The 25052-nt window shown below is 43.2% G+C and overlaps 1 protein-coding gene across 3 annotated transcripts in view; it reads left to right on the top strand.

Moving 5' to 3' along the window:
- nr3c2 (nuclear receptor subfamily 3, group C, member 2) overlaps window positions 1–24647 on the top strand; it is a 104762-nt gene extending 80115 nt beyond the window's left edge. For all 3 annotated transcript variants that reach the window (XM_029749732.1, XM_029749733.1, XM_029749731.1), the window contains exons 5-9: window positions 794–1153; window positions 3043–3187; window positions 11481–11611; window positions 19035–19192; window positions 20674–24647. In XM_029749732.1, the coding sequence (XP_029605592.1) occupies window positions 794–1153; window positions 3043–3187; window positions 11481–11611; window positions 19035–19192; window positions 20674–20829 (950 nt within the window). In that variant the 3' untranslated portion in view covers window positions 20830–24647. The remainder of the gene's footprint in view (window positions 1–793; window positions 1154–3042; window positions 3188–11480; window positions 11612–19034; window positions 19193–20673) is intronic.
- Window positions 24648–25052: the final 405 nt, after the last annotated feature.

Raw genomic sequence — 25052 nt, 5'->3', positions numbered from 1 at the left:
CAATGGCAGGAACCTGTGAAATATGTCGGTGCCCCGACTAGTCGTAGAACCGTAAAAACAACAAAGTTAAGACCGTTAGTGTGTGGAGTCAAATTGTCATCAAATCGGTGCTACTTTGAGACGTTCTGTATCATTACAGAATACACAGCCAAGTACAGTTTGCAGGCCAATATTAACGTGTGATACAGAGTTTGGATACTGCCAGGGAACCAAAATAGACTTGCTTATACAGCAAAAAAAGGTTTTCCGTTTTACCGCTATTGCAATATACAGAACAAATGTTTTCCTTACTGTACTTTGTCAAAGGTGGACAGTCTCCAAATCCTGATTCACTTCCTAACATACTTTCCCTCTGAAAGTTACAACGTCCCTGGAGAGGCAGAAAAGAGTTCTGTTAGGATATCTTGAGCTCTACTACATCTGACAAACAGAAATCAAAGTGCCGATAGAATATTTTATTTGAATTTTTGATTTAACTAGGCAAGTCAGTTAAGAACAAATTCTTATTTTACAATGACGGCCTTCCCCAGCCACACCCTCCCCTAACCCTGATGATGCTGAGCCAATTGTGCACCGCCCTATAGAATGGTCAAAATGACACTTAGCTTCCAAAAGTCCAACAATTTCCAAACAAAGTTACGCTCAAATTCAGCTTGAATATTTGTAGCTACTTCAGTACGTACACTACTTTACATGCTCTCTGTCAACAGAACATCTTTTGAAACACCAATGCAGAAACATCATGATAAGTTCTACTTTAAGTTGGAGCGTCATTCTCTCTTCCTCCCTACAGCGCGGAAGTCTAAGAAGCTAGGCAAGCTGAAGGGTGTGAACGAAGACTCGACCCCCACCAAGGAGGGGGGGCAGACGTGCCCTGGATCTGGAGGTGGAGGGGGGTACTTGTCCTCGGGAGAGAAGGAGCTGAGCACCAGCCCCACTAACGCCCTGGTGCCCCACGGCCCTGGAGGTGGGCTGGTGACCCCCTACCTGCCCCCCTCCATCTGCAGCGTGTTGGAGCTGATTGAGCCAGAGGTAGTGTTTGCGGGCTACGACAACACCCAGCCTGACACCACCGACCACCTGCTGTCCAGCCTCAACCAGCTGGCTGGGAAACAGATGATCCGCGTGGTCAAGTGGGCCAAAGTACTTCCAGGTTAGAGTGAGATACAGTATCTTCCTTTTTTTTCCCTAATATTTTTGATGGCTTTGGTGAAGGAGGCCAAACTACTTCCAGGTTAGACAGACATGGGGGTTCTGGATGGGATTGGGCGGTACGGATGTAAGGAAGAGTGGCTTCCTTTCCTATACAGTAATATCTTTGATGTGGACATCTGAAACAGATAAATGTTTAGAGTCAACTTATTCCGATCCTATTCCGTTCTAAATGCTTGGGGGCAGAGACATGGGTAAATCTCTGAAGTGGGCGTATTGGCTGTTAGTGATTTCTCCTATCATGTATTTTATACTCCAGGGATATTTTGACATGGTGTTGTATTATTAACATTTGCACTTTCTGAATATATTTGGCAGTAATTTTCCCGGTCTCGTTAGGAAATTATTCTGCAATGCTTTAATGAGATTAGCGATAGCATCCTATTTAAAGCTAAAATGTAATCAAGATTTAAGATTTGGAAACAGAGCTAATTTACATTCATCAGCCTTTTATAAATAATGTAAATCGAACTCGTTTACGCAACATTTTACTTTAATATATATATAGATATATATATATTTTTTTAAAGAGGAGTTCGTTCCTAAAAACTGTCAGTTGGTGAAATATTCAAAAGATGCCTTACAGGCTTACAGTCACAGGTACCTCTGATGCTGTTTAATTCGCTGTATTGCAAATATTTGATACCTCTTCCAGGGTGTCTGCTTCCCGTATCCGGACGTATAAATAGAAAGACAGACACAGTAGGTGGAAACCAGCCCCTCTCTCTCCCCTTTCCCTCTCTCTCTGAGTCGCTCTCTGACTTTGAAAGTTCCACTGCATTCAGTTTACATTTGGACTTAGCTCTGCTAATAAAGCTCAGAAGCTCAACTCCAGAAGACTCGCACTAATAAGGCAGACTGCTTTGCGCTACATGGCTGCTGTAGACTATAAACAAGCCTTGTACTGGAGAGCACAGTGCCACAGTACACATGAAGCCTAGTATATGCTGTGAGCAGCATCCTGTACTGTTGTCACTGTTAACAATATTGACTTGAGTGTCTTCAGTCTTCAAGCACTTTGATGGGCGACCCAAAAGTTAATATTTTAATAGGCATCTTAGACCCAGCTATAGATTCTTCCAGGGAGCACCATTGATGTACAGTAAGCCAGTTATTTGAATCAAGAGATTTTAGTCCTTTTAAAAAAAAGCCACAGGCGTAGCCAGCAATACAGCCCACACACTGATTCAACAATGAATTGATACCGTGACACATCGCGGGCTTGGCAGCGGTTGCATGGCTGACGACTGACATGCAAAGCCTGGAATAGTACCTAAGCTCTGATAAGTCACTTTCAGTTGCAGCATTCGCATCCTCGTTGGGACTATGCATTATAAAATGAGGAAGAGTTTATATGTAATGTTCTGTATGAAGTTGGAGTGAGAGATTGGCAACTTTCCCATTAGTCTATTTAAGGGCCCACATAGACAACAGGCCAATAATTAGAAGCCTTGGGGGATTTTGTGTAAAACAACACCGGGCGAATACTCTGCAGCGGTTTGTTCATGTCTGAACAAATATTGGTGCTGGTAGGCACCTTGCCATATGCTATATAGTACACACGAGAGAGAGAGAGAGAGAGAGAGAGAAAAGATTGAGTGAATGCCTCATGGGTTGTTGTACCTGTCTCTCTCTTGGTATGTTACTGGTCCTGCATTCACTACTGTACTCAATTTAAGACTCACTACCTCTCACCGTTTCCCTTCCCATCAGCCCCCTCGATTCAATTCAATAGCCTTCATTAACAGTGGACTTCAGGGACTTTCATTGCCAAATCAAACATGCAGGAACATATCACATCAATAATGGTCCTCTCTCTCCCTCTCCCAGGTTTCCGGGGCCTGCCCATAGAGGACCAAATTACCCTGATCCAGTACTCTTGGATGTGTCTGTCCTCCTTCAGTCTCAGCTGGAGGTCCTACAAACACACCAACGGACAGATGCTCTACTTCGCCCCCGACCTCGTCTTCAACGAGTAAGTCTGTCTACCACCGACCTAGTCTCGCATGCCACACTTATACAGATATGCAGTATTCAGAAAAAAAAGTTACAGAGTTCCGAACAAAGCCAAACGGCAAGTCCGTAGTTCCTACTACTTCTCTCCGAGTGACGACGGGCTTGAAAAAACTGCTCAGTGTCTTCTGACTGATCGTCGGATAACCCTGCTCCCTAAAGCAAAGGCTTTTGTACCTCTAAACGGATCCTCGATCCCCAGAGCACAGTTGATCAGAGCGGAGCGGGGAGTCAATGGGGCGTGTGATCCGCTCTAATATATTTGAACAGGAGAACAGGAGGAGGAACTGTATATGGGGCAGCTGCGTATTGGAGTTGTGGTGCATGACTGGTGCATTGAAATGGAGGGTAATGGCATGGGACCTGGACAGGGCCAGGGCAGAGGGATAATACTGGCCCCTACAGGGGGCTGGGGAAAGTGTATCAAGCCCAGATGGAGTGGAATTGATAGTTGGCTTATTTGATTTTGTAAAAGAAAGACTTCAATGCAATGTTTCCTGGCACACACACACAAAAATGACAGACAATAATGAAGTCATTGCAGAGACCAAGTATGTTTGGATACAATGTCATTACATGTAAAGTAAAATGAAAGTTACATTCTATCATTTAATTAATACCAGTTACCTACAGTAGATGTCTTCCTAAGCATGTGCTGCTGATGCATATTCTAAGAACTTCTGAAATGCCTGTGTGTGACGTAGTCACAGTGGAACTGCCTGTCTGAATGACAGATGGTCCAGGTATTCTGGGTGACAATCCCCATGAGACGTATCCTACACCAACTTGATTTACTGCATGGCCTGGATGTCGGCTGGAATGTCCAGAGTGCTCTGTCACGAAAACCTGCATGTCACCCTAGTGTCCCCACTATCCCCAGTGTGTCAGTGACTGACCATGGTATCAGGCCAAGGTCCCCAGTTAGGAGGAAGGCTATAGCATGTCCCTGTAGAGATAAGAGACGTATAGAGACACTAACCCGTCTGTCGCTCTATAGAGACACTAACCCGTCTGTCGCTCTATAGCGACGAGTAGAGACACTAACCCGTCTGTCGCTCTATAGAGACACTAACCCGTCTGTCGCTCTATAGAGACACTAACCCGTCTGTCGCTCTATAGAGACACTAACCCGTCTGTCGCTCTATAGCGACGAGTAGAGACACTAACCCGTCTGTCGCTCTATAGAGACCAGTAGAGAAACTAACTCGTCTGTCGCTCTATAGATACGTATAGAGTAGATAAACTAACGTCTGTCAGCCTATAGAGACGTAACGAGTAGAGAAACTAACCTGTCTGTCACTCTATAGAGACGAGTAGAGAAACTAACCTGTCTGTCGCTCTATAGAGACGAGTAGAGAAACTAACCTGTCTGTCGCTCTATAGAGACGAGTAGAGAAACTAACCTGTCTGTCGCTCTATAGAGACGAGTAGAGAAACGAACCTGTCTGTCGCTCTATAGAGACGAGTAGAGAAACGAACCTGTCTGTCGCTCTATAGAGACGAGTAGAGAAACGAACCTGTCTGTCGCTCTATAGAGACGAGTAGAGAAACGAACCTGTCTGTCGCTCTATAGAGACACTAACCCGTCTGTCGCTCTATAGAGACACTAACCCGTCTGTCGCTCTATAGAGACACTAACCCGTCTGTCGCTCTATAGAGACACTAACCCGTCTGTCGCTCTATAGAGACACTAACCCGTCTGTCGCTCTATAGAGACACTAACCCGTCTGTCGCTCTATAGAGACGAGTAGAGACACTAACCCGTCTGTCGCTCTATAGAGACGAGTAGACACTAACCCGTCTGTTGCTCTATAGAGACGAGTAGACACTAACCCGTCTGTCGCTCTATAGAGACGAGTAGAGAAATTAACTCGTCTGTCGCTCTATAGCGACGAGTAGAGAAACGAACCTGTCTGTCGCTCTATAGAGAAACTAACCCGTCTGTCGCTCTATAGAGACGAGTAGAGAAACGAACCTGTCTGTCGCTCTATAGAGACGAGTAGAGAAACGAACCTGTCTGTCGCTCTATAGAGACACTAACCCGGCTGTCGCTCTATAGAGACGAGTAGAGAAACTAACCTGTCTGTCACTCTATAGAGACGAGTAGAGAAACGAACCTGTCTGTCGCTCTATAGAGACGAGTAGAGAAACTAACCTGTCTGTCGCTCTATAGAGACGAGTAGAGAAACGAACCTGTCTGTCGCTCTATAGAGACGAGTAGAGAAACGAACCTGTCTGTCGCTCTATAGAGACACTAACCCGTCTGTCGCTCTATAGAGACACTAACCCGTCTGTCGCTCTATAGAGACACTAACCCGTCTGTCGCTCTATAGAGACACTAACCCGTCTGTCGCTCTATAGAGACGAGTAGAGACACTAACCCGTCTGTCGCTCTATAGAGACGAGTAGACACTAACCCGTCTGTCGCTCTATAGAGACGAGTAGAGAAATGAACCTGTCTGTCGCTCTATAGAGAAACTAACCCGTCTGTCGCTCTATAGAGACGAGTAGAGAAACGAACCCGTCTGTCGCTCTATAGAGACGAGTAGAGAAACGAACCCGTCTGTCGCTCTATAGAGACGAGTAGAGAAACGAACCCGTCTGTCGCTCTATAGAGACGAGTAGACACTAACCCGTCTGTCGCTCTATAGAGACGAGTAGAGACACTAACACATCTGTCGCTCTATAGAGACGAGTAGAGAAACTAACCCGTCTGTCGCTCTATAGAGACGAGTAGAGAAACTAACCCGTCTGTCGCTCTATAGAGACGAGTAGAGAAACTAACCTGTCTGTCGCTCTATAGAGACACTAACCTATCTGTCGCTCTATAGAGACGAGTAGAGAAACTAACCCGTCTGTCGCTCTATAGAGACGAGTAGAGAAACTAACCCGTCTGTCGCTCTATAGAGACGAGTAGAGAAACGAACCTGTCTGTCGCTCTATAGAGACACTAACCCATCTGTCACTCTATAGAGACGAGTAGAGAAACGAACCTGTCTGTCGCTCTATAGAGACACTAACCCATCTGTCACTCTATAGAGACGAGTAGAGAAACTAACCCGTCTGTCGCTCTATAGAGACGAGTAGAGAAACTAACCCGTCTGTCGCTCTATAGAGACGAGTAGAGAAACTAACCCGTCTGTCGCTCTATAGAGACGAGTAGAGAAACGAACCTGTCTGTCGCTCTATAGAGACACTAACCCATCTGTCGCTCTATAGAGACGAGTAGAGAAACTAACCCGTCTGTCGCTCTATAGAGACGAGTAGAGAAACTAACCCGTCTGTCGCTCTATAGAGACGAGTAGAAAAACGAACCTGTCTGTCGCTCTATAGAGACACTAACCCGTCTGTCACTCTATAGAGACGAGTAGAGAAACTAACCCGTCTGTCGCTCTATAGAGACGAGTAGAGAAACTAACCCGTCTGTCGCTCTATAGAGACGAGTAGAGAAACTAACCCGTCTGTCACTCTATAGAGACGAGTAGAGAAACGAACCTGTCTGTCGCTCTATAGAGACGAGTAGAGAAACTAACCCGTCTGTCGCTCTATAGAGACGAGTAGAGAAACTAACCCGTCTGTCGCTCTATAGAGACGAGTAGAGAAACTAACCCGTCTGTCGCTCTATAGAGACGAGTAGAGAAACTAACCCGTCTGTCACTCTATAGAGACGAGTAGAGAAACTAACCCGTCTGTCACTCTATAGAGACGAGTAGAGAAACTAACCCGTCTGTCGCTCTATAGAGACGAGTAGAGAAATGAACCCGTCTGTCGCTCTATAGAGACACTAACCCATCTGTCGCTCTATAGAGACGAGTAGAGAAACTAACCCGTCTGTCGCTCTATAGAGACACTAACCCATCTGTCCCTCTATAGAGACGAGTAGAGAAACTAACCCGTCTGTCGCTCTATAGAGACGAGTAGAGACACTAACACATCTGTCGCTCTATAGAGACGAGTAGAGAAACGAACCTGTCTGTCACTCTATAGAGACGAGTAGAGAAACTAACCCGTCTGTCGCTCTATAGAGACGAGTAGAGAAACTAACCTGTCTGTCGCTCTATAGAGACACTAACCCATCTGTCGCTCTATAGAGACGAGTAGAGACACTAACCCGTCTGTCGCTCTATAGAGACGAGTAGAGAAACTAACCCGTCTGTCGCTCTATAGAGACGAGTAGAGAAACTAACCTGTCTGTCGCTCTATAGAGACACTAACCCATCTGTCGCTCTATAGAGACGAGTAGAGAAACTAACCCGTCTGTCGCTCTATAGAGACGAGTAGAGAAACTAACCCGTCTGTCACTCTATAGAGACGAGTAGAGAAACTAACCCGTCTGTCGCTCTATAGAGACGAGTAGAGAAACTAACCTGTCTGTCGCTCTATAGAGACGAGTAGAGAAACGAACCTGTCTGTCGCTCTATAGAGACACTAACCCATCTGTCACTCTATAGAGACGAGTAGAGAAACTAACCCGTCTGTCGCTCTATAGAGACGAGTAGAGAAACTAACCCGTCTTTCGCTCTATAGAGACGAGTAGAGAAACTAACCCGTCTGTCGCTCTATAGAGACGAGTAGAGAAACGAACCTGTCTGTCGCTCTATAGAGACACTAACCCGTCTGTCACTCTATAGAGACGAGTAGAGAAACTAACCCGTCTGTCGCTCTATAGAGACGAGTAGAGAAACTAACCCGTCTGTCGCTCTATAGAGACGAGTAGAGAAACGAACCCGTCTGTCACTCTTTAGAGACGAGTAGAGAAACTAACCCGTCTGTCGCTCTATAGAGACGAGTAGAGAAACTAACCCGTCTGTCACTCTATAGAGACGAGTAGAGAAACTAACCTGTCTGTCGCTCTATAGAGACACTAACCCATCTGTCGCTCTATAGAGACGAGTAGAGAAACTAACCTGTCTGTCGCTCTATAGAGACGAGTAGAGAAACGAACCTGTCTGTCACTCTATAGAGACGTAACGAGTAGAGAAACTAACCCGCCTGTCACTCTATAGAGACGAGTAGAGAAACTAACCTGTCTATCAGCCTATAGAGATGTGTAGAGTAGAGAAGCCAATCTGTCTATAGAGACGTATAGAGTAGAGAAACTAACCTGTCTGTTGGTCTAGAGACGTATAGAGTAGAGAAACTAACCCGTATGTCACTCTATAGAGATGTATAGAGTAGAGAAGCTACTCTGTCGCTCGATCTGTCTGTCGGCCTACCTTTCTGTCTGCCCGTTTGTCTTTCTGTCTTATGGTCTGCCCGTCTGTCTGCCAGTCAGTTAACAGCATCAGTATATCAAACAATCCATACTTTCTCCACGTTTGTTCATCTCTAGTCCTCGAGGAGGAAGCAGTTTGTTCATCTCTAGTCCTCGAGGAGGAAGCAGTTTGTTCATCTCTAGTCCTCGAGGAGGAATCAGTTTGTTCATCTCTAGTCCTCGAGGAGGAAGCAGTTTGTTCATCTCTAGTCCTCGAGGAGGAAGCAGTTTGTTCATCTCTAGTCCTCGAGAAGGAAGCAGTTTGTCCATCTCTAGTCCTTGAGGAAGCGGTTTGTTAACTGTATGGTTTCCATGGCTCCTTAGTGACTTCCTTGTCTTGACATTGTTTAATGAATTGATTGGCTGGAGCTGGATAGTCCGCCCACTTGGATTTTTCGTCCTAATTTAGTGAGGTCTACTGATTGAGAGAGAACAACAAAAAGAAAAAAAAAAAAATGTGCTCTTGATGTCAAAGACAAATACATATAAATTAAAGAGCGACTGCCTTCAAAAAGCAACGAATCCCTTTGAAAACTATGTGCCATCTATATGAGTCAGAAACGGTTATTCTAGTGTCAAAATTGACTACAACGTGTAAATAGGATAATTTTGGTCATAAAGTCAGTCTCGTCTAAAATGGCATTTGGAACATCTGTGCGTCACAACATGTAAATGAAGGTTGCGTTTTGATTTGGTGATTTGTCCATTTGCCCACTAACATGGGGTGAACAGCTGCAGTGATTGCTGTCTATCCAATAGCATAGACAGTGAGACAGACCTACCCAGGAACTCCGACTTTGTTTACATAAGACAACACATCACACATTATTTACTTGAGAAATACTGCACCAAATACCTTAGTTAGATGTAAAATTGCACTACTAAAACATCGTTGGCATAAACATCAAAATGAATGAAGGATTTCTTGAGTTCTTAGATTTATTCTGGGGATTATGAAATAGTGAAATAGGCTTCTGCATCTACAGTGTCTCATGGCGGACAAACGTCATTAACCAAACGCAGAATCGGTCAGGAACACACTTCCAAGACTGAAATCTCATCTTTCTAATGAGCAACAGAAAAACACACGTGCCAATCTGTGTTCAGTGGCTCTTTAAACTTTATTTATGCATTAATGTTTGATAATAGCTTGCAATAGCTCTAAAACGGTTGTTCCAACTTTTGGACCCAGAGTGGGTGCATCTAGACCTCCTCTGTAGCGATTGACAGAGGAGGAGGGTCAAGAAGGTCATGCAAAGATCCTTCTCGACCCAAGAGGACAGAAGATAACGAGGTATAAACAAGACTCTGAAAGACGTTTGCCAATAATATCCAGTGACCCCAAGAAAAACAACAAACTATTGTATTTCAAGCGGGGGTTATACAGTTGCTCTGTCTATCAGAGATATTCACAGAAGTGAAGTGAGTCTGACTTTTTACATTTTTTAAGTCCTCACTCTTGCTTCCTGAATCTCTCTCCATGGCAACGGTGAGCACAGGAGAGAGAAAAACCAGGGGCAGTGGGTTTTTTCTCATTTTGGGCAATGATTCAGCAAAATCGATTTCAGACAAAATATGTAGAGACTTTTTATACTCAGACCCAAGGTTCTCCAAATAATGAAATGCAGTTTGCAGAACTCCAGCACAATGCTACTCCTAAAACACATACATTTTTCATGTTCTTAAGTTAGTCAGATAGACAAAGTCAGACAGACAGAAATAGTCAGACACTCAGAAAGAGAACGAGACACACACACACACTCAGCTAAACCAAGCCTCATGCAGCCAGATGTACATTGTATACAGTAAACTAATTGGACTAATTAGTATTTTAAACCTGCTTTATGCTTATAATGAGAGCATATGCACCAATTCTCCCTTGTTGCTACAAATCTGTTGCAGAATGTTAAGACTGGTTCTATCCACAGAGCAGAATCTCCCTCTTCTCTGTCCTAGTGTTACGATGTGGTTTCTGCAGTAGTATCACATGAGCTGCGTCCCAAATCGCACCCTAGCCCCATAGGGCTCTGGTCAGAAGTAGTGCACAAAATAGGGCACGGAGTGCCATTTGCTATGCAGCCCTATGGTGAACTCCCTTTCAAGTGGAGCTACACCACTTGCATTTGATTATTCGAGTCTCGACGTGATGGGTGATTTAAAGTGGAGAAGGTGGCTTCCAAAACCCATAATTCCCTGGGATTTGCAGCATCTGCATAACACATTGCTCATTGGCTCTCCATCTGACCCAACCTACTCTACTGTCCCTCTGCCCTGTTGTTGTTGGTTGCTGTTTCTGCACATTGACTTGATTGAGATCAACTTCTCTGATATGGTGTGTGAGTGACTATGTTTAGGAAGGAGTGTGTATGCTAGTGTGTGTGTGTTTTCATGTACCATGACTGGGGTGATGCAGTAAGTCTTTCCCAGCCTTTACACAGCATACTGAAACAGCTAAGTCATCTGCGTTGTGTTACTGTGCTTTGCACTCTAGAGGAATTTGGCTCTCAACTCATCCTATCTCAGCGAGTAGAATAACTATGTGGAAAGATGTTCCAAAGGGTTGAGGTGCAGTAGTATGTGTGTGTGTGTGTGTGTGTGTGTAGGGGGGAGGATACAAATATGTTGTATGTTATCACATGGTGGATGGTGGGAAATATACATATAAGAGTTTACTTGGATGATTCAGTGTTTTGGGGATGTTGGCTGTATTTTATGGACATCTGAGATTAGTTTGGCTGGACACAATACAGTCAATGCTAATGGGAGCTTACTGAGCCATCCCACTTGGCACAGATGTCAATTCAACTTCTATTCCACATTGGTTCAATGGAATTTCATCGACCTGACGTGGAAACAACGTTGATTCGACCAGTGTGTTCCCAGTGGGAATGCACTCAAAACAGTTGTTCTTAGAGATAAACTTACAGCACTGTATAGTGAGAGCAAGAACCAATACGCCTCAGGCACTGACCAACCATCCTTTCTCCCCCCTCTCCACCAGGGACCGCATGCAGCAGTCAGCCATGTACGACCTGTGTCTGGGCATGAGGCAGGTGAGCCAGGAGTTTGTCAGGCTGCAGCTCACCTACCAAGAGTTCCTCTCCATGAAAGTGTTGCTGCTGCTCAGCACAGGTAAGTCAGCTGAAGGTCTGTGGAAGGGGGAGTGTGAGTTCCTTTGCCAGAAAAGCATCCAACTCTGAGTGTGTGTGTGTGTGTGTGTGAGAAAGAGAGTCTATATGGTGTGTGTTGTACCAATCAGCAGCTAGCTGCAGTGAGGTAGTGTGTATCAGCCACATGTCAGTGTACCAGCAGGTTGACAGAGTAAATAACAGGTACATCACTTGTCATTTGTTTGCCGAGCTTGGAGTTGAAACACAAACAGGAACCAGGGAATAACAATAATAACACGTATACATACAGGGTCATGTCTGTATTTAAGCAGGATTAGTATACATTCTAGGTATGCACGGCAAGCGGGATTGGGTGACACTACAGGATGCAACGATTATGCTATACTTATACCAACCTGTCATGACACTAATGTGCCAGAGAGAAAGAGAAGAGAGAGGGCAATCAATGGAGAGAGAGAGAGCGCGAGAGGTAAAATAGTGAGAAAGTACACACAGAGAGAAGAATCTCAGTGTGAGAGAGGGATTTACATTTTAGGCGTTTAGCAGACGCTCTTATCCAGAGTGATTTACAGTAGGGAGTGCACACATTTTTGTACTGGTCCCCCGCGGGAATCGAACCCACAACCCTGTCATCACAAGCGCCATGCTCTAACAACTGAGCCACACGGAACATAAAGAAAGAGACCCCCATATGGCAACTGAGGACAAGGTTCTTGTTGGCATCCAGCAGTAAATGCAGTCGGGGCAGAGCAGGCAGGCAGAGCTACAGGAGGGCAAGGCTACATAGGCCAGTTATGGGAGCTATTTTGGGAGGCCAGGCTTCAGCCCTCTGCTCTGCTTTGAACTGCCGCCGTGCGGATTTGTAGGAATGTTTATTAGACTTGTCAGGCAGGCAGGGCCTCCGTTTGGAGGATGCTGGGTAGTCTCACGTGGAGCCAGAGGCAGCACTACTCAGCTTTCCATGGATTTCTGCCTGATTGATAATGGAAGCCTGGCTAGGAGTGTTGTTAGAGCAAATAGAGCGGAAAATGACAAACTATTAAAGGGATGCTTTGGGATTTTGACAATGAAGCCATTTATCTACTTCTGCAGAGTCGGATAAACTCATGGATTACATTTGTACGTCTCTGCATCCAGAGGAAGTTATTAGAGGTAGTTTCGCAAGCCAGTGCTAACTAGCGTTGGCAATTGCGCCAACGCTAGTTAGCAACTTCTTTCAAACTGCACGGAGTTACAAACATTGTATCCAGAAGTTCATCTGGCTTTGGGGAAGTAAATACAGGACCTCCACCCCCAAACTACTTCCCGCAGCTATGATCCCTTTAATACAAAGTGACATTATCGACACCTACTTTAGTTGCATATTGCTTTATCTACCTGCAAGGGGCGGCAGGTAGTCTCGAGGTTAGAGCGTTGGGCCAGTAGCCCAAAGGTTGCTGGTTTGAATATTGGAGCCGACAAGGTAAAACATTTTATAATAATCTGTTGGTGTGCGCTTGAGCAAAGCACTTAACCCTAATGGCTCCAGGGGTGCTCCAGCGACACTGGCCATGACCCCACTCAGGGGATATGCATTAAAAAAAAAATGTTGACTAAAATGTGTATCTTAAATGAAAATGAGATCAATCAATGACATAACACACTTGTATAATTTGAACTAAATTAGATTTTAGTCCCTAAATTCTAAGCATTCCCAAAGGGCATTGACACTGGCCTGACATAACCTGAGTGTCAGTAAATTCATCTGAAAGCAGGAGTGTTGTTGGAGTGGAAGTGGGACGGTGGGGAGAGGATGGATGGAATGGAATGTGAGTGAGAGTAAGATGGAGGAAGAGGTAGAAAGAGTGAGAGAAAGAGCACAGAAAGAACGAGAGAGCTCTCTGGTCCGTCTGTTGTTGTTGCCTCTTCCCTCCTCATCCTCTAGAGCCTCTCCAAAGAGCCCTGCTGTACTTAATAAAGCCCAGTCAAGCACTGGGCAGCACTCCAAAACCTGCTGTTTTTCTCCTACTTCCTTCAAACATGGCCCAAATGGAGGGAGAGAGAGAGAGAGAGAGCGCTGTGGTGATCTGACTGATCTTATGTGGCTGCATGAATCTGTCAGAATAGTGTTTTAGTAGTGTCTGTCAGAGATTGCATCCTACTGTAGGTCTTCTTGTGGATGATGATAGAGGTTCTCATTTTAGCATCTCAATCCTTCTATACCGAAGTGACTATGAATTTTGTTGTTTACTTTTTAGGTTTGTAAAAGGCCATTTCATCCTCTTTTAATATGTGACTAACAGTGAAATTAGATCTGATACTTTCGAGGCAGAGACAAAACATTTCCAGCTACCAATTTCCTCCATATTCTTGAGCACAGACGGTCACCAACTAATGAAGAGAGATAAGGATAATGTGTGTGTGTGTGATGAGTTACTGTGGAAAGGTGTTTACAGAGAAGTAGTGTGTGGAGCTGTTTTTTGTCTTTGACCTTGGTTAAGGTTTCACTAGCCCTGCAGTGTCTCATGAGACCCTGTAGAATGGGTGTGATCTGATAAAGAGATGAACCCTTCAGCTCCACAGTGATAGTCCATGGAAACATTATCCTTTAAACAATCCTCCGTAATAGAACGGACCCTAATAAATATTGTGGTAGATGATTTGGTCATAAAATGGTTTCTAAACTTGACATGCATTAGCCTCGCTCGCTAGGTGGGTGCTACACTAATGGTAGATAATGTGAGTTACCCCACATAAAGTAAAGTGTTCTAAAACTAGTAAAAAAAGCACTCTAATCATTATATAAACCATAATCCATTATTATAATCAGATTTATTTGTCAGATAGATAATAATCCTTTGAGTGTTATTCATTAGGGGGGCTGTTTTTGACATTGTTTTATTAAAAGTTTCCGGTGCGACAGGATGCTATATCTTTCTGGATCAAGTTTTATCTAGGAGGAGAACAGTCTACAGGCATATTTGTACGGCAGTCTTTATTTATTGAAATACCCTGCATTTTCCTTTGTAAGCCGGTTCATCATGGCTTGAATCAAGGCCAAGACACAGTCAGTGAGGTATGAGCTGGTAAGACTAAAGCAGGAAGCTACATGTCTACCATGTCGTGTGTTTAACGAGGATATTGTCACAATGACACCCAATATATTATATAGGCTATGTACGGAACATATCAGGAGGCAGAAGCAATGCAAGTATTTCTAGGTTGTGAAAAAAAAAAAGGAAAAGGGTTCAACAGGTTGCAATTCATAGAAAATCCTGGGTCATATTCATTAGGGAGCGCCGTAGCAAAAGATTTTGCAATGGAAAATAAAAACAAGCGTTCTTATTGGACAAGTTCAGGTATAGATAGTCCCGCCCTATTTCAGTCAGTTTTCTTCCATTTGGTGCTTATTGTTATTTATTAAACCCGGGCTGCTTAAGAAATATGGATGTGCGTGCGTGAGTATGACACATCTAGGTTGGGTACCTGCGTTGAGTAATTGCCCCACTTTCTGCCGGCCACGCCCTTAAATGACCCACTTTCTGCCGGCCACGCCCCTAAATGACCCACTTTCTGCCGGCCACGCCCCTAAATGACCTACTTTCTGCCAGCCACGCCCCTAAATGACCTACTTTCTGCCAGCCACGCCCCTAAATGACCTACTTTCTGCCAGCCACGCCCCTAAATGACACTTTCTGCCAGCCACGCCCCTAAATTACACTTTCTGCAAGCCCTAGACACTAAATGCCAACTGGAGCCGAATTAAATTAGGGACTGAGTCAGTGGGGCAAAAACAAAGGGCCCAAATGTGGCACTGGTTTTAGCATGTTCCTAATAAGGGCCACAAAACAAGCCGCGAAAAAGAAAGAATAGAATCCCTCTCTCTCGCATTGATGCTTTTCCAGAGAGCTCTCGTTATTGCTTTGTCGTTCTTTTGCTCTTGGTCTCTGCTAGGTTTGTGTGTGTGCGCGTCTGTGCATCTCTCACGGTGTCTATGCCTGTGTGTGTGTGTGTGTGTGTGTGTGTCGTGCCTGCATACGTATGACTCTGAGCATTGCCATTCGCTGAGCGATTTCCTCCAAGATGCAATGCTAACGGACAGGCTCTAGTCCTACTCTTGCCTCTGGCTGTGTGTTCTAAGAAACAAAAAGTCCTGTCAACTGTATTTTCTCACATGGCTCTCAGCATCAACAGGTGTGCGTTTGTCTGCCACATGTGGGTTTAGGTTAAGTCTTCAAATGCATAGCTTCAAACTAGGCTAATTAAACATAAAATCAAATCAAGTGTATTTGTCATATGTACATGTCACACATGGTGTACACAGTACAATTAAATGTTTACTTGCAGGTGCACCACATTTACTACAGATGGAGTATAGTACAGATGTAGGATCTTAATTTGAGCCAGTTTGCTACAGCAGGAAAAGTAATATTGCAGCAACAGGAAGTGTGAATTATAATGAATGGACATTGTTACAGGGCCGGTAACAGAGCGAATCAGTTGGACGGGCATTTGATTTCTAAAAACAAGCCCGTTTTTTTTTTCAGGAATTGTGTGTTATAGTAAAGACCACATAGCTCATAGTTTCAAGTTTGGGGAAGTTTACAATTTATCCTACCATTTCTACCGATCTGCGTTCCAGTTATGGATTATATTTTATATAAAAATGTTTGTGGAACAGTTTCATTTCAATAACATTTTTGTTTCTCAAAATTGTCACGTAATTAATCATAAATCTGAATCAAAACAATAAAATCTAAAAGTTTAAATTCAACTAATGCAAGAGCACCAGCCTTTGCCATATGAACACTTTGATACACCGTGATCCTTTGGCAGCTAAAGAAATTACTGCATGTTACTCAGATAGCCTATAGGCCAAAGCAGCAGTAGGCCTATAACTTCCATCGTCAAGTAAAATACATAGGCCTAAAGACAACTAATAAAAAATCCTGATAAATCACACATTTAAGATCATTTTCACTGACAGCCGCAACTAAATAATCAACTAGGCCTATTGCCAAGCGCGCTGACCAAATTGCTGGCTTCCCAAATAGGCATAGGCCTATGCATGTGATTTGAAACAATCCACAGTTTAAAAAAGTATGACATGCCATACTCCTTTTGTCCAGACTGTATCAGATACATGGTCTGCACATACAGAGACAGAGGGGTGCTGTTTCGCTCGCGCTGATACTTCATCTGAGATTGAGTCTTTCTGTCAGCGTGCATCTCAGTCAGATCAATATTTAATTTGGATGGGCAAGTAGGTACGGTAGGGCGGGCCAGACCCACTAAGGCTCGCCCATAACGCCGGCCCTGCATTGTTGTAGTGGTTGATACATACAAGGGAAAATCAAGTCGAATTTCAAAGTGGTATTAACAAACTTCAGAAGCTTTTTTAAACCTCAAATACACTACACGTTTGAAATGGCCTGCATAGCAGGAGAGGTCTCCTGAAATAGGGTGATCAAATTAAGATCCTACATCTGTATATCAAATGCAGGCCTCAAGGGTCAAAAAAGTGCCTCAACTCAGCCATAGGCAACCCCAAAAAATTGCTTTTTTAATTTACATTTTTAAAAAGGTATCAAAACTGACCATAGAAACAGTACAAGGAGAGCAGCTTGTCATTAGCGTACCACTGTGAGGCAGGTCGAGCCACGCTGTGACACCAGAAGGATCTAGCCAGGCAGGTAGCCTATCCTCCTAGACTGGTCCTAGATCGTGCCATCTCCTAGGGTTATTGTCATCATGTTGGCAAAAAACAGATATTGGACCAGGCAAGTAGCCTAGGCTTCTAGACTGATCCCAGATCGGTTTGGGCTGTCTTGCCAACTGATATGGTCACTGTCATGTAATGTTTGGATCAGATCTGGGACCAGGCAGGTCCTAGACTGATCCCAGACCTGTTTGTGCGGCATGATTATTCTGACCATAGGAGTTGGCTATACAGCACATACAGAACTGGGACCAGCTAACGCCACGCCATGTCTGACCATAGGAGTTGGCTATACAGCACATACAGAACTGGGACCAGCTAACACCACGCCATGTCTGACCATAGGCGTTGGCTATACAGCACCAACAGATTTTGGACCAGCCGGGCAGGTAGCCTATTAACCTGGGCTACGGTGTGTCAGCCTTCTCCCTATGAAACAGGATGTCAATTAGACTTTAAAGTGTGTCATTTGGAACAGTTGGTTGCTCTGGTTTGAGGTAATCATTACCTGAAGCTGCTTAGTCAATTACCAACATTAGCTAGAGAACACCTGCCTTAGTGTGCCAACACGATATGTGTGTGTGTATATATATATATATATATATGAGTACCTAACCAACACTGTCCCGTGATATTGCACTTAATAAAACTAAACAATAGTTTTGACCTATAGACCTGTTTTCAATATATGTCTGAATAACATGCTATGTCTCTGTATGACCATAATAACGTAGGTTACTGTGTACTATGATAATTGACTGTAGTAGTAGCAGCTATGATAATCAACAGTGCACAGGAGGCTGCTGAGTGGAGGACGGCTCACTAATGTCAACAAAAACATAAAAACCATGCTGATACAATTCCACCGATTCCGCTCCAGCCATCCCCCCCCTCCCCAATTAAGGTGCCACCAACCTCCAGTGCAACAGTGGAATAACAGTGGCAGAGTTGCAGGCTACTAGTGATAAAGGCACAGTGCTGGTTAGTTTGATTACCGTACCTGCAGCACTTTGTTACACCACAGTGTATATCAGAAGTGTTCCTGTAGGCCTACACTAGAAGAAAGATCTAAGAGAGACTGTGTTGGGAGACTTGAGAAACAGACATTCTTTGAGGAGAGACGAGGTGTTTCTTAATCAGTTAGCCAGCCCGACGCGGAATGTAATTTAAGATGAGGTTGGCAGGCAGCCATATCGCCGTTAGTTTGTCCTCTACGGAGATATGAGCGAGGGAGAGAGAGAGAGAAAGAGAGAGAGCGAGCTAAAGGGAAAGAGAAATTTAGAAAGGGAGAAATGGAGAGGACGATACCTGTATCCATCCTGAGAAGACACATCTAATTTCTCACTTAAAATACTCTGTCTGTACATCCTGTTTCAATATGTTCGTCACGCTCTTAGATAGTTATTTGACTGACGCTGTAAGTCAAAAAAGAGGACAACTACCATGTACTGAATTAAATGGGCGACGTGACAAAGGGTTGATGTGGTTGGTCAACAATGGTAGAAAAAAAAAAGAGTAAAAAAGGTAATTGATTAACATACCTGTTATGACACCTTATGTCATGGTTAGAACTGTAGTGTGTATGAACTGTAGGGTGTTCAAATCAAATGTTCTCAGTAAGGTCAAATTGCCATGTGCTTATACGATACATTTGTCTTGCGTTATGTAGGCTAGTTGTTTACACCTCCCATTAATACTTATCTTTTGTCTTCCTCTCTCCTCTCAGTTCCCAAAGAGGGTCTGAAGAACCAGCCAGCGTTTGAGGAGATGAGAGTGAACTACATCAAGGAGCTGAGGAGGTCTGTGGGCAAGGCCACCAACAACTCTGGACAGACGTGGCAACGCTTCTTCCAGCTCACCAAGCTACTGGACGCCATGCATGATGTAAGCACTGGACCCACATCACTGTATAACTGTATCCATAACGTCAGGCACTGTACCCAGCGCCACATCACAATGCCAAGTCCCATCAACAAGCCTTTTCTATGCTATGCATACACAGAGCAAGTTCAAATAGCAGGTCCCCATCACTGATTGGAGTTTAACAATGTAAGGTAGTATCTCTGAAATAACATATTGCATTCCAATGACTAGCCCTAAAGAGTGTTTGTTTTGGAATAGGCAGAGATCGCCCTGTATTGGTGAATGAATGGAACATGGAGGAATCAATGTCCAGGCTCAGAGTGGTGGCCTGGTGGGTCAATACAACTGTGCCCCTAACCAAATGCACTGAACGCACTGACTGTAGGGGTTATGCAAGGACAACTTAGCATGTGGTGAAACATTAGGAGCTAGAAGCGTTAGGAAAAATACTCACATCTCGCAAATGCTAGGAAAAGTCCCTGATATTGGGGCTATGACAGTCTAAAATCAGTCTGTCAAACCATACTTTTGAAGGAAGTAGGATTAAGTGATTGACATGCATCAGAAAGGTATTGGGAAGTTCATTAGATCATCAGGCAATAATCGTGTTATTTTCTACACAAGATCATACATCTTCATTGCTGTTCTTCCCCCCCCCAGTCTGATTTAGTGCCTGGTCTTGTCCACTCTGTTCTAATGAGTCCTGCACTGTTTATGGGCATTGTAGACACATACGTGTTCCTGAGAGTCTTATCCTTCAGTGATGGGGTCCTAATATTTTGTCACTCAAAAGAGAGACGCATTTGTAGGAAGAAAACAGAAACCGCTTTGTTTATTACAACCGCATCTAGCAGCTACCGGAGGTTACTGACATAACCCTGGTTCTATGAACCAAGCAATTATTATATTTATTTTTACCCAGAGTTTCCCTCGTGACCCCATTTTCAAATCATGCAACCCTAGTTTGGGAAACAATGCCCTATGTAGAAGAGCAAGTATAGTCTATTGAGAATCAGTAGCACCCCCTAGTGGTATGTCAGACTCATGACCCCTAACCGATAAACAATTAGTCATATCAATGCCATGACAAAGTTAACCTAAGGATCTGACTATGGTAGGTGGCATCACTCTAACGTACGGAAAAGTTACCGAACACACCGTCAGAAAAGGGGAATGCCAATTCAAGGTTTCCCAGGGCACAAAGTTGACCCCAACTTCCAAGAATGAGGCTTTGATTGTACTGTGTATTATTCACACTTCATGATAAGCCAATGAAAACCCTATGCAAACACAGCTGGATTCTATCAAACTACAACTCTCTCCTTCCCGCTCTCCCTCACCCCCTTCCCTCTCTACCCCTCTCAATGTGTATTTATTCCTTGTGTTCTTTTTTCTACATTCATCTCCCTGCATTGTTGGGAAGGACCCATTTCACTGTTAGTCTATATGTGACAAATAACATGTTATTGATTGATCCCTCCCTCTCTCTTTCTGTCCTGTAGCTGGTGGGGAACCTGCTAGACTTCTGTTTCTACACTTTCCGTGAGTCTCAGGCTCTGAAGGTGGAGTTTCCAGAGATGCTGGTGGAGATAATCAGTGACCAGATACCAAAGGTGGAGTCGGGCAACACACACACCCTCTACTTCCACAAGAAGTGACTGTACTGAGTCCTTGGGAGGAAGAGAGGCGAGAGAGAATGAAACAACGAGAGGGGGAGGAGTGGGAGAGGAGGAAGGCCCAAGGAAGGACCCTGGCCTCAGGAGTGGCCTAACTACTATGCCAGCCAGTCGATCTGCTGCCCCCTCCCCTTTCTCAAATGGGACAGGAAGTGACACTTGAGGGGCAGGAAGTGAGGTGGAGGAAGTAGGAAGTTGAGTCCCCTACACTGCAGTCTCCGTCCGCCGGTTAGAGGTGACGCTGAGTGAGTGACATCTCAGAGCCAAGGAAAACGCACTGAGGACTTTTCAAAATGTGACAAAGAAGCATCCCGACCCTTAGCGCCCCCCCCCCCCAAAGATGATGATGACAATGTTTTTCTATGGATACGAAGCCATACATTTTTTTGGTTGCGCTACAGTCCATACGTTCACAGACACGTGTACAGTAATGCAGCACGCACACAGGTAGACAGTAACACACACCATCTTACCATCCTGAAAAATGTCATAACTTTGCTTTTGCATTGATTCATGGATACTAGTACAACTACCCTGACAAAATGGAAAACAATGCTTAGATGTTGCTATGCAGTGTATTGTCATTAGGTTACATGGCAACATATACTTTTTTCATGACAAAGACTAAATGTAGGGTTTCTGTGAGAGGATCAAGGTCTATTTGAACATACTCCAAGGGCTATACAAGCTTAACAATAAACTGAATAGTTGCATAAAAAGCTAACCAATTCCACTTTTGTTCTGCAGTGGTGTGCATTACAACACCCAAATGCCCACATAATTTAAATTGTTTTAACGTTGTATAACGATCAAAAAAGTAACTCTTATTAATATGCAAAAACTTCAAAATGAAGAATTTTCAAAGTATGGTGTTTTGTGTGATCCCGTGTGAAAAAAGTTGAGTAACAATTAAAAGTGAATCTGCCATGTCATACGTGAAGGCTTTCTGATATGTAGATGATTAACAACGCAACCTTTGTCAATAGATTAATTCCATCCAAAATAGGTGTGGGAGTATGGAAAAACCTGATGGATTCACAATTATGACTTTCCCTCACATCGTAATGCGTTTGACGACGGTACACCCAGTTAGTTATCCAGGGGTTCTCAAAACTTTTTGGGGCTGTGACCTCTTTTCATAGCAAATTCATCAGGAACCCATTTATAAATCAGAACACAACTAATGACTAAAAATAGCATAAAATGATTTTTACTAGGACTTTGGTAGTGCATGGCTGGACGAACCAAGTCTTGGGCCCTGGGAAAGACCATTTTAAAAAGGCCCTTGGCATCGGAGAGAAAACGTTGCCGTTTTCAAGCTAATTTCCTGCAATTCGACACATTTTGTCATGGGGCAGATTTGTTGTAGCTTTAAAGCTAATATCCTAAAATTCTACACATTTTGCCATGAGGCAGAGAGAACTTAGCTGTTTAAAGCTTGAATTACAGTGCATATAAAAACACATTTTTGGGGAATACAAGAATAATAAATGTGGAATATTGATAATTGGTTGAGTACTGTGGATACCAATATCCCTGTGAGCCTCCCAGGCCCATTTCCCAGGGTTAAGAACATCAATTGTACAGTAGATTAATAATATTGTATTATTCCACAGATCCCTTGGCCCAGATTTGTTTAATCTGTTGTTAGTAATAATAAAAATAAATGATATATATTTTGAGATGTTGAGCCCACTTTGAGAACCCCTGAGATACAGTATAGTGAAAACCTCAGCGCACCCATTTCTTGGTCTATTTCTACATACTTACAGTGCATCCAAACCAGCACCCTTTGTGAAGTCAACCGACACTTATCTACCCTTTCCAGAAATAATAACAAAGCATTTTGTAAGTGTTGTTGCAAAGGTTTTCGGTTTCATAAACCAGACATTTTACACCTAAGGTGCTTCTTTTTGTAAACGCAAAGATGAAATAACACATGTACAATTATCAGCATTAGATACAGGGTTGGGTAGGTTACTTTCTAAATGTAATCTGTTACAGTTACTAGCTACCTGTCCAAAATGTTAATCAGTAATGTATTTTGGTATTACCCAAACTCAGTAACGCAATCTGATTACTTTCAGGTACTTTTGGATTACTTTCCCCTTATGAGACATTAGAAGACGACAAAAATAATCCATCAAACGCATTGTGTGTGTCATCAGTGGTCTCCGACTTGTGATCAGACCCGCTCAGGTGGAACAAACTTAAACTTGCGCCTTTCTCATAGAGAAAACAGAAAGGTGTCGTAGTATTTTTCACAAACATCCATTCTGAATTTAAAAGTAATCCAAGAAGTAATCATCTGTTTTTAAAAGTCGGCATCCATAATCAGATAGCATTTGTGCTGGTAAAGTAACTGATTACAGTTGCATTTTTTTTGTAATCAGATTACATGTAACTCCCCAACCCTGATTAGATACAATAACAACCTTCAAAACATACTGTATGATGTTGATATTGGAACTGGACGTTGGAAAATGCCATTACTCTACAGTCACAGTGCTTTCAGTAAATGCATAATGTATTCAAATTGACCTGGCAAGCGGCAAATACATACAGTAAATGTAATGGCACTTGCTTAGGTTACAGTCACATTTCCCCCACTGTTGTACAGAAACAGTTTTGGAAGTACATGTTGATACTGCTGATAAATGATTGACTCATTGCATTGGCCACCTGTCCTGATTTTGTGTTGTCCATCTTGCCTTTGGGCCAACTCTAGATGTATGGCCAGTCATCTGGACCATTCTTATCAGACCTGGGTTCAAACATGATTCGAAACCTTTCAAACTACTTAGAGCGTTTGCTTTAGTCTGCCGGGACTGTCAGGTGGGTGGGGTTTGCATTTTTTGGGACATTTCAATTGGTTCCATTGCAAAAGTCATGCTCAATTAAATACAGCTAAAGAATTTGAAACAATTTCAAATAGTACTTGAACCCAGGTCTGATTCTTACTAGTTTCACACCAGATTGACTGACTGCTTAACCATTGTGGAACACTATGATGCTACTGAATAGCGTGAGAGAGAGTCGTTTGAGAGGAAAAACAGAGGGGGCGTTTGGTTCCATCGTTTCACCTCGTTTGTGAGTGAGTGAGTGTGTGTGTGTGTGGTTGTTTTGTTTTTTTCCTGGCAAGCACGAGCAAAGTTGATCTGCTTTTTTCAAGGGCATTGTTAGTTTTGTTCCTATGTTCTATAGGATTATGCGGAATATCCTAATTGCCTGAATTAGATCTGTACAGAAGAGATGTGACAATTGAGGCATTAACCCAGCTAGAACGTTGTGTGTTTGGTTGATAATAACTAAATGTGAATATATACGGGGAGACCCTGCATGAATAAGGCCTATAGTTTAAAGGGATAGTTCACTTCAAAATGTGAACTCCCCTTTAAGGTGGTGTTGGTGTTTCACTATAGGTTTTACTTTGTAGGAAGCTGTCCAGAGTTGGACGTATAGAACAGACAATGGCAGGAGGATCACGATGAAAGAAAAAGCCAGTCCCGATGCTTAAACGGTCTCATTTTGCAGTCTCTCCCTCCATGTCCCTTTTGTACATTGCTGTGTTAAAGTTGTGAACTGAAGGACCCTAAAGACACGCTGTAAAGAACTGCTATTCTTTTTTTTCTTGTTTTGCTCCTCTTTACCCTCTCCTTTTTATTTTTAAAAAATAGTGTCAAAAAAGGTTCATAGGACGAATGGGAAAAGTATTTTTGAAAGAATTATATTTTGCTGGAAACAATATTTAAGTACTTTGTCTAAAAATAAAAAAACATTACTTTTTTTGTAAAGTGAAATGTTTATGCATGCTTCTTTTGATGAGATGTTTACATTGTATTTAAGAAGGGAAAATTGTGCCTTTTTATCTCACCTGATTTAACATTTTACAGTATATATTGTAAATAATACAGAAAGTCATTATGTTTGAGTAGCGTAAAAAACATTTCTATTTTAAAGGAATAATCCTTTCAAAAACTATTTTGGTATTGGTTTCATTAGTCCACTGTTAATCTTAAAAAAAAAAAAAAAAAAAAAAAATCAGTCAAGTTTAAGACGTAGGATTTCAAGAAGCAAATGCTGTCGTGGGGGGGTGGGGGGGGGGGGGGGGGGAGAGTTTTGAACCGTCTTTCAACTCGGAATTCCAGGTCGGAAACTCTGGCATATTTCTAGAGCTCCGACTTTCTTGAAAGCACCAAAGTTAC

Source organism: Salmo trutta, chromosome 4 (genome assembly GCF_901001165.1).
Source record: "Salmo trutta chromosome 4, fSalTru1.1, whole genome shotgun sequence".
Taxonomy (NCBI): Eukaryota; Metazoa; Chordata; class Actinopteri; order Salmoniformes; family Salmonidae; genus Salmo; species Salmo trutta.
The sequence above is the reverse complement of the archived record's forward strand: the minus strand, read 5'-3'. Positions and strand labels throughout refer to the sequence as shown.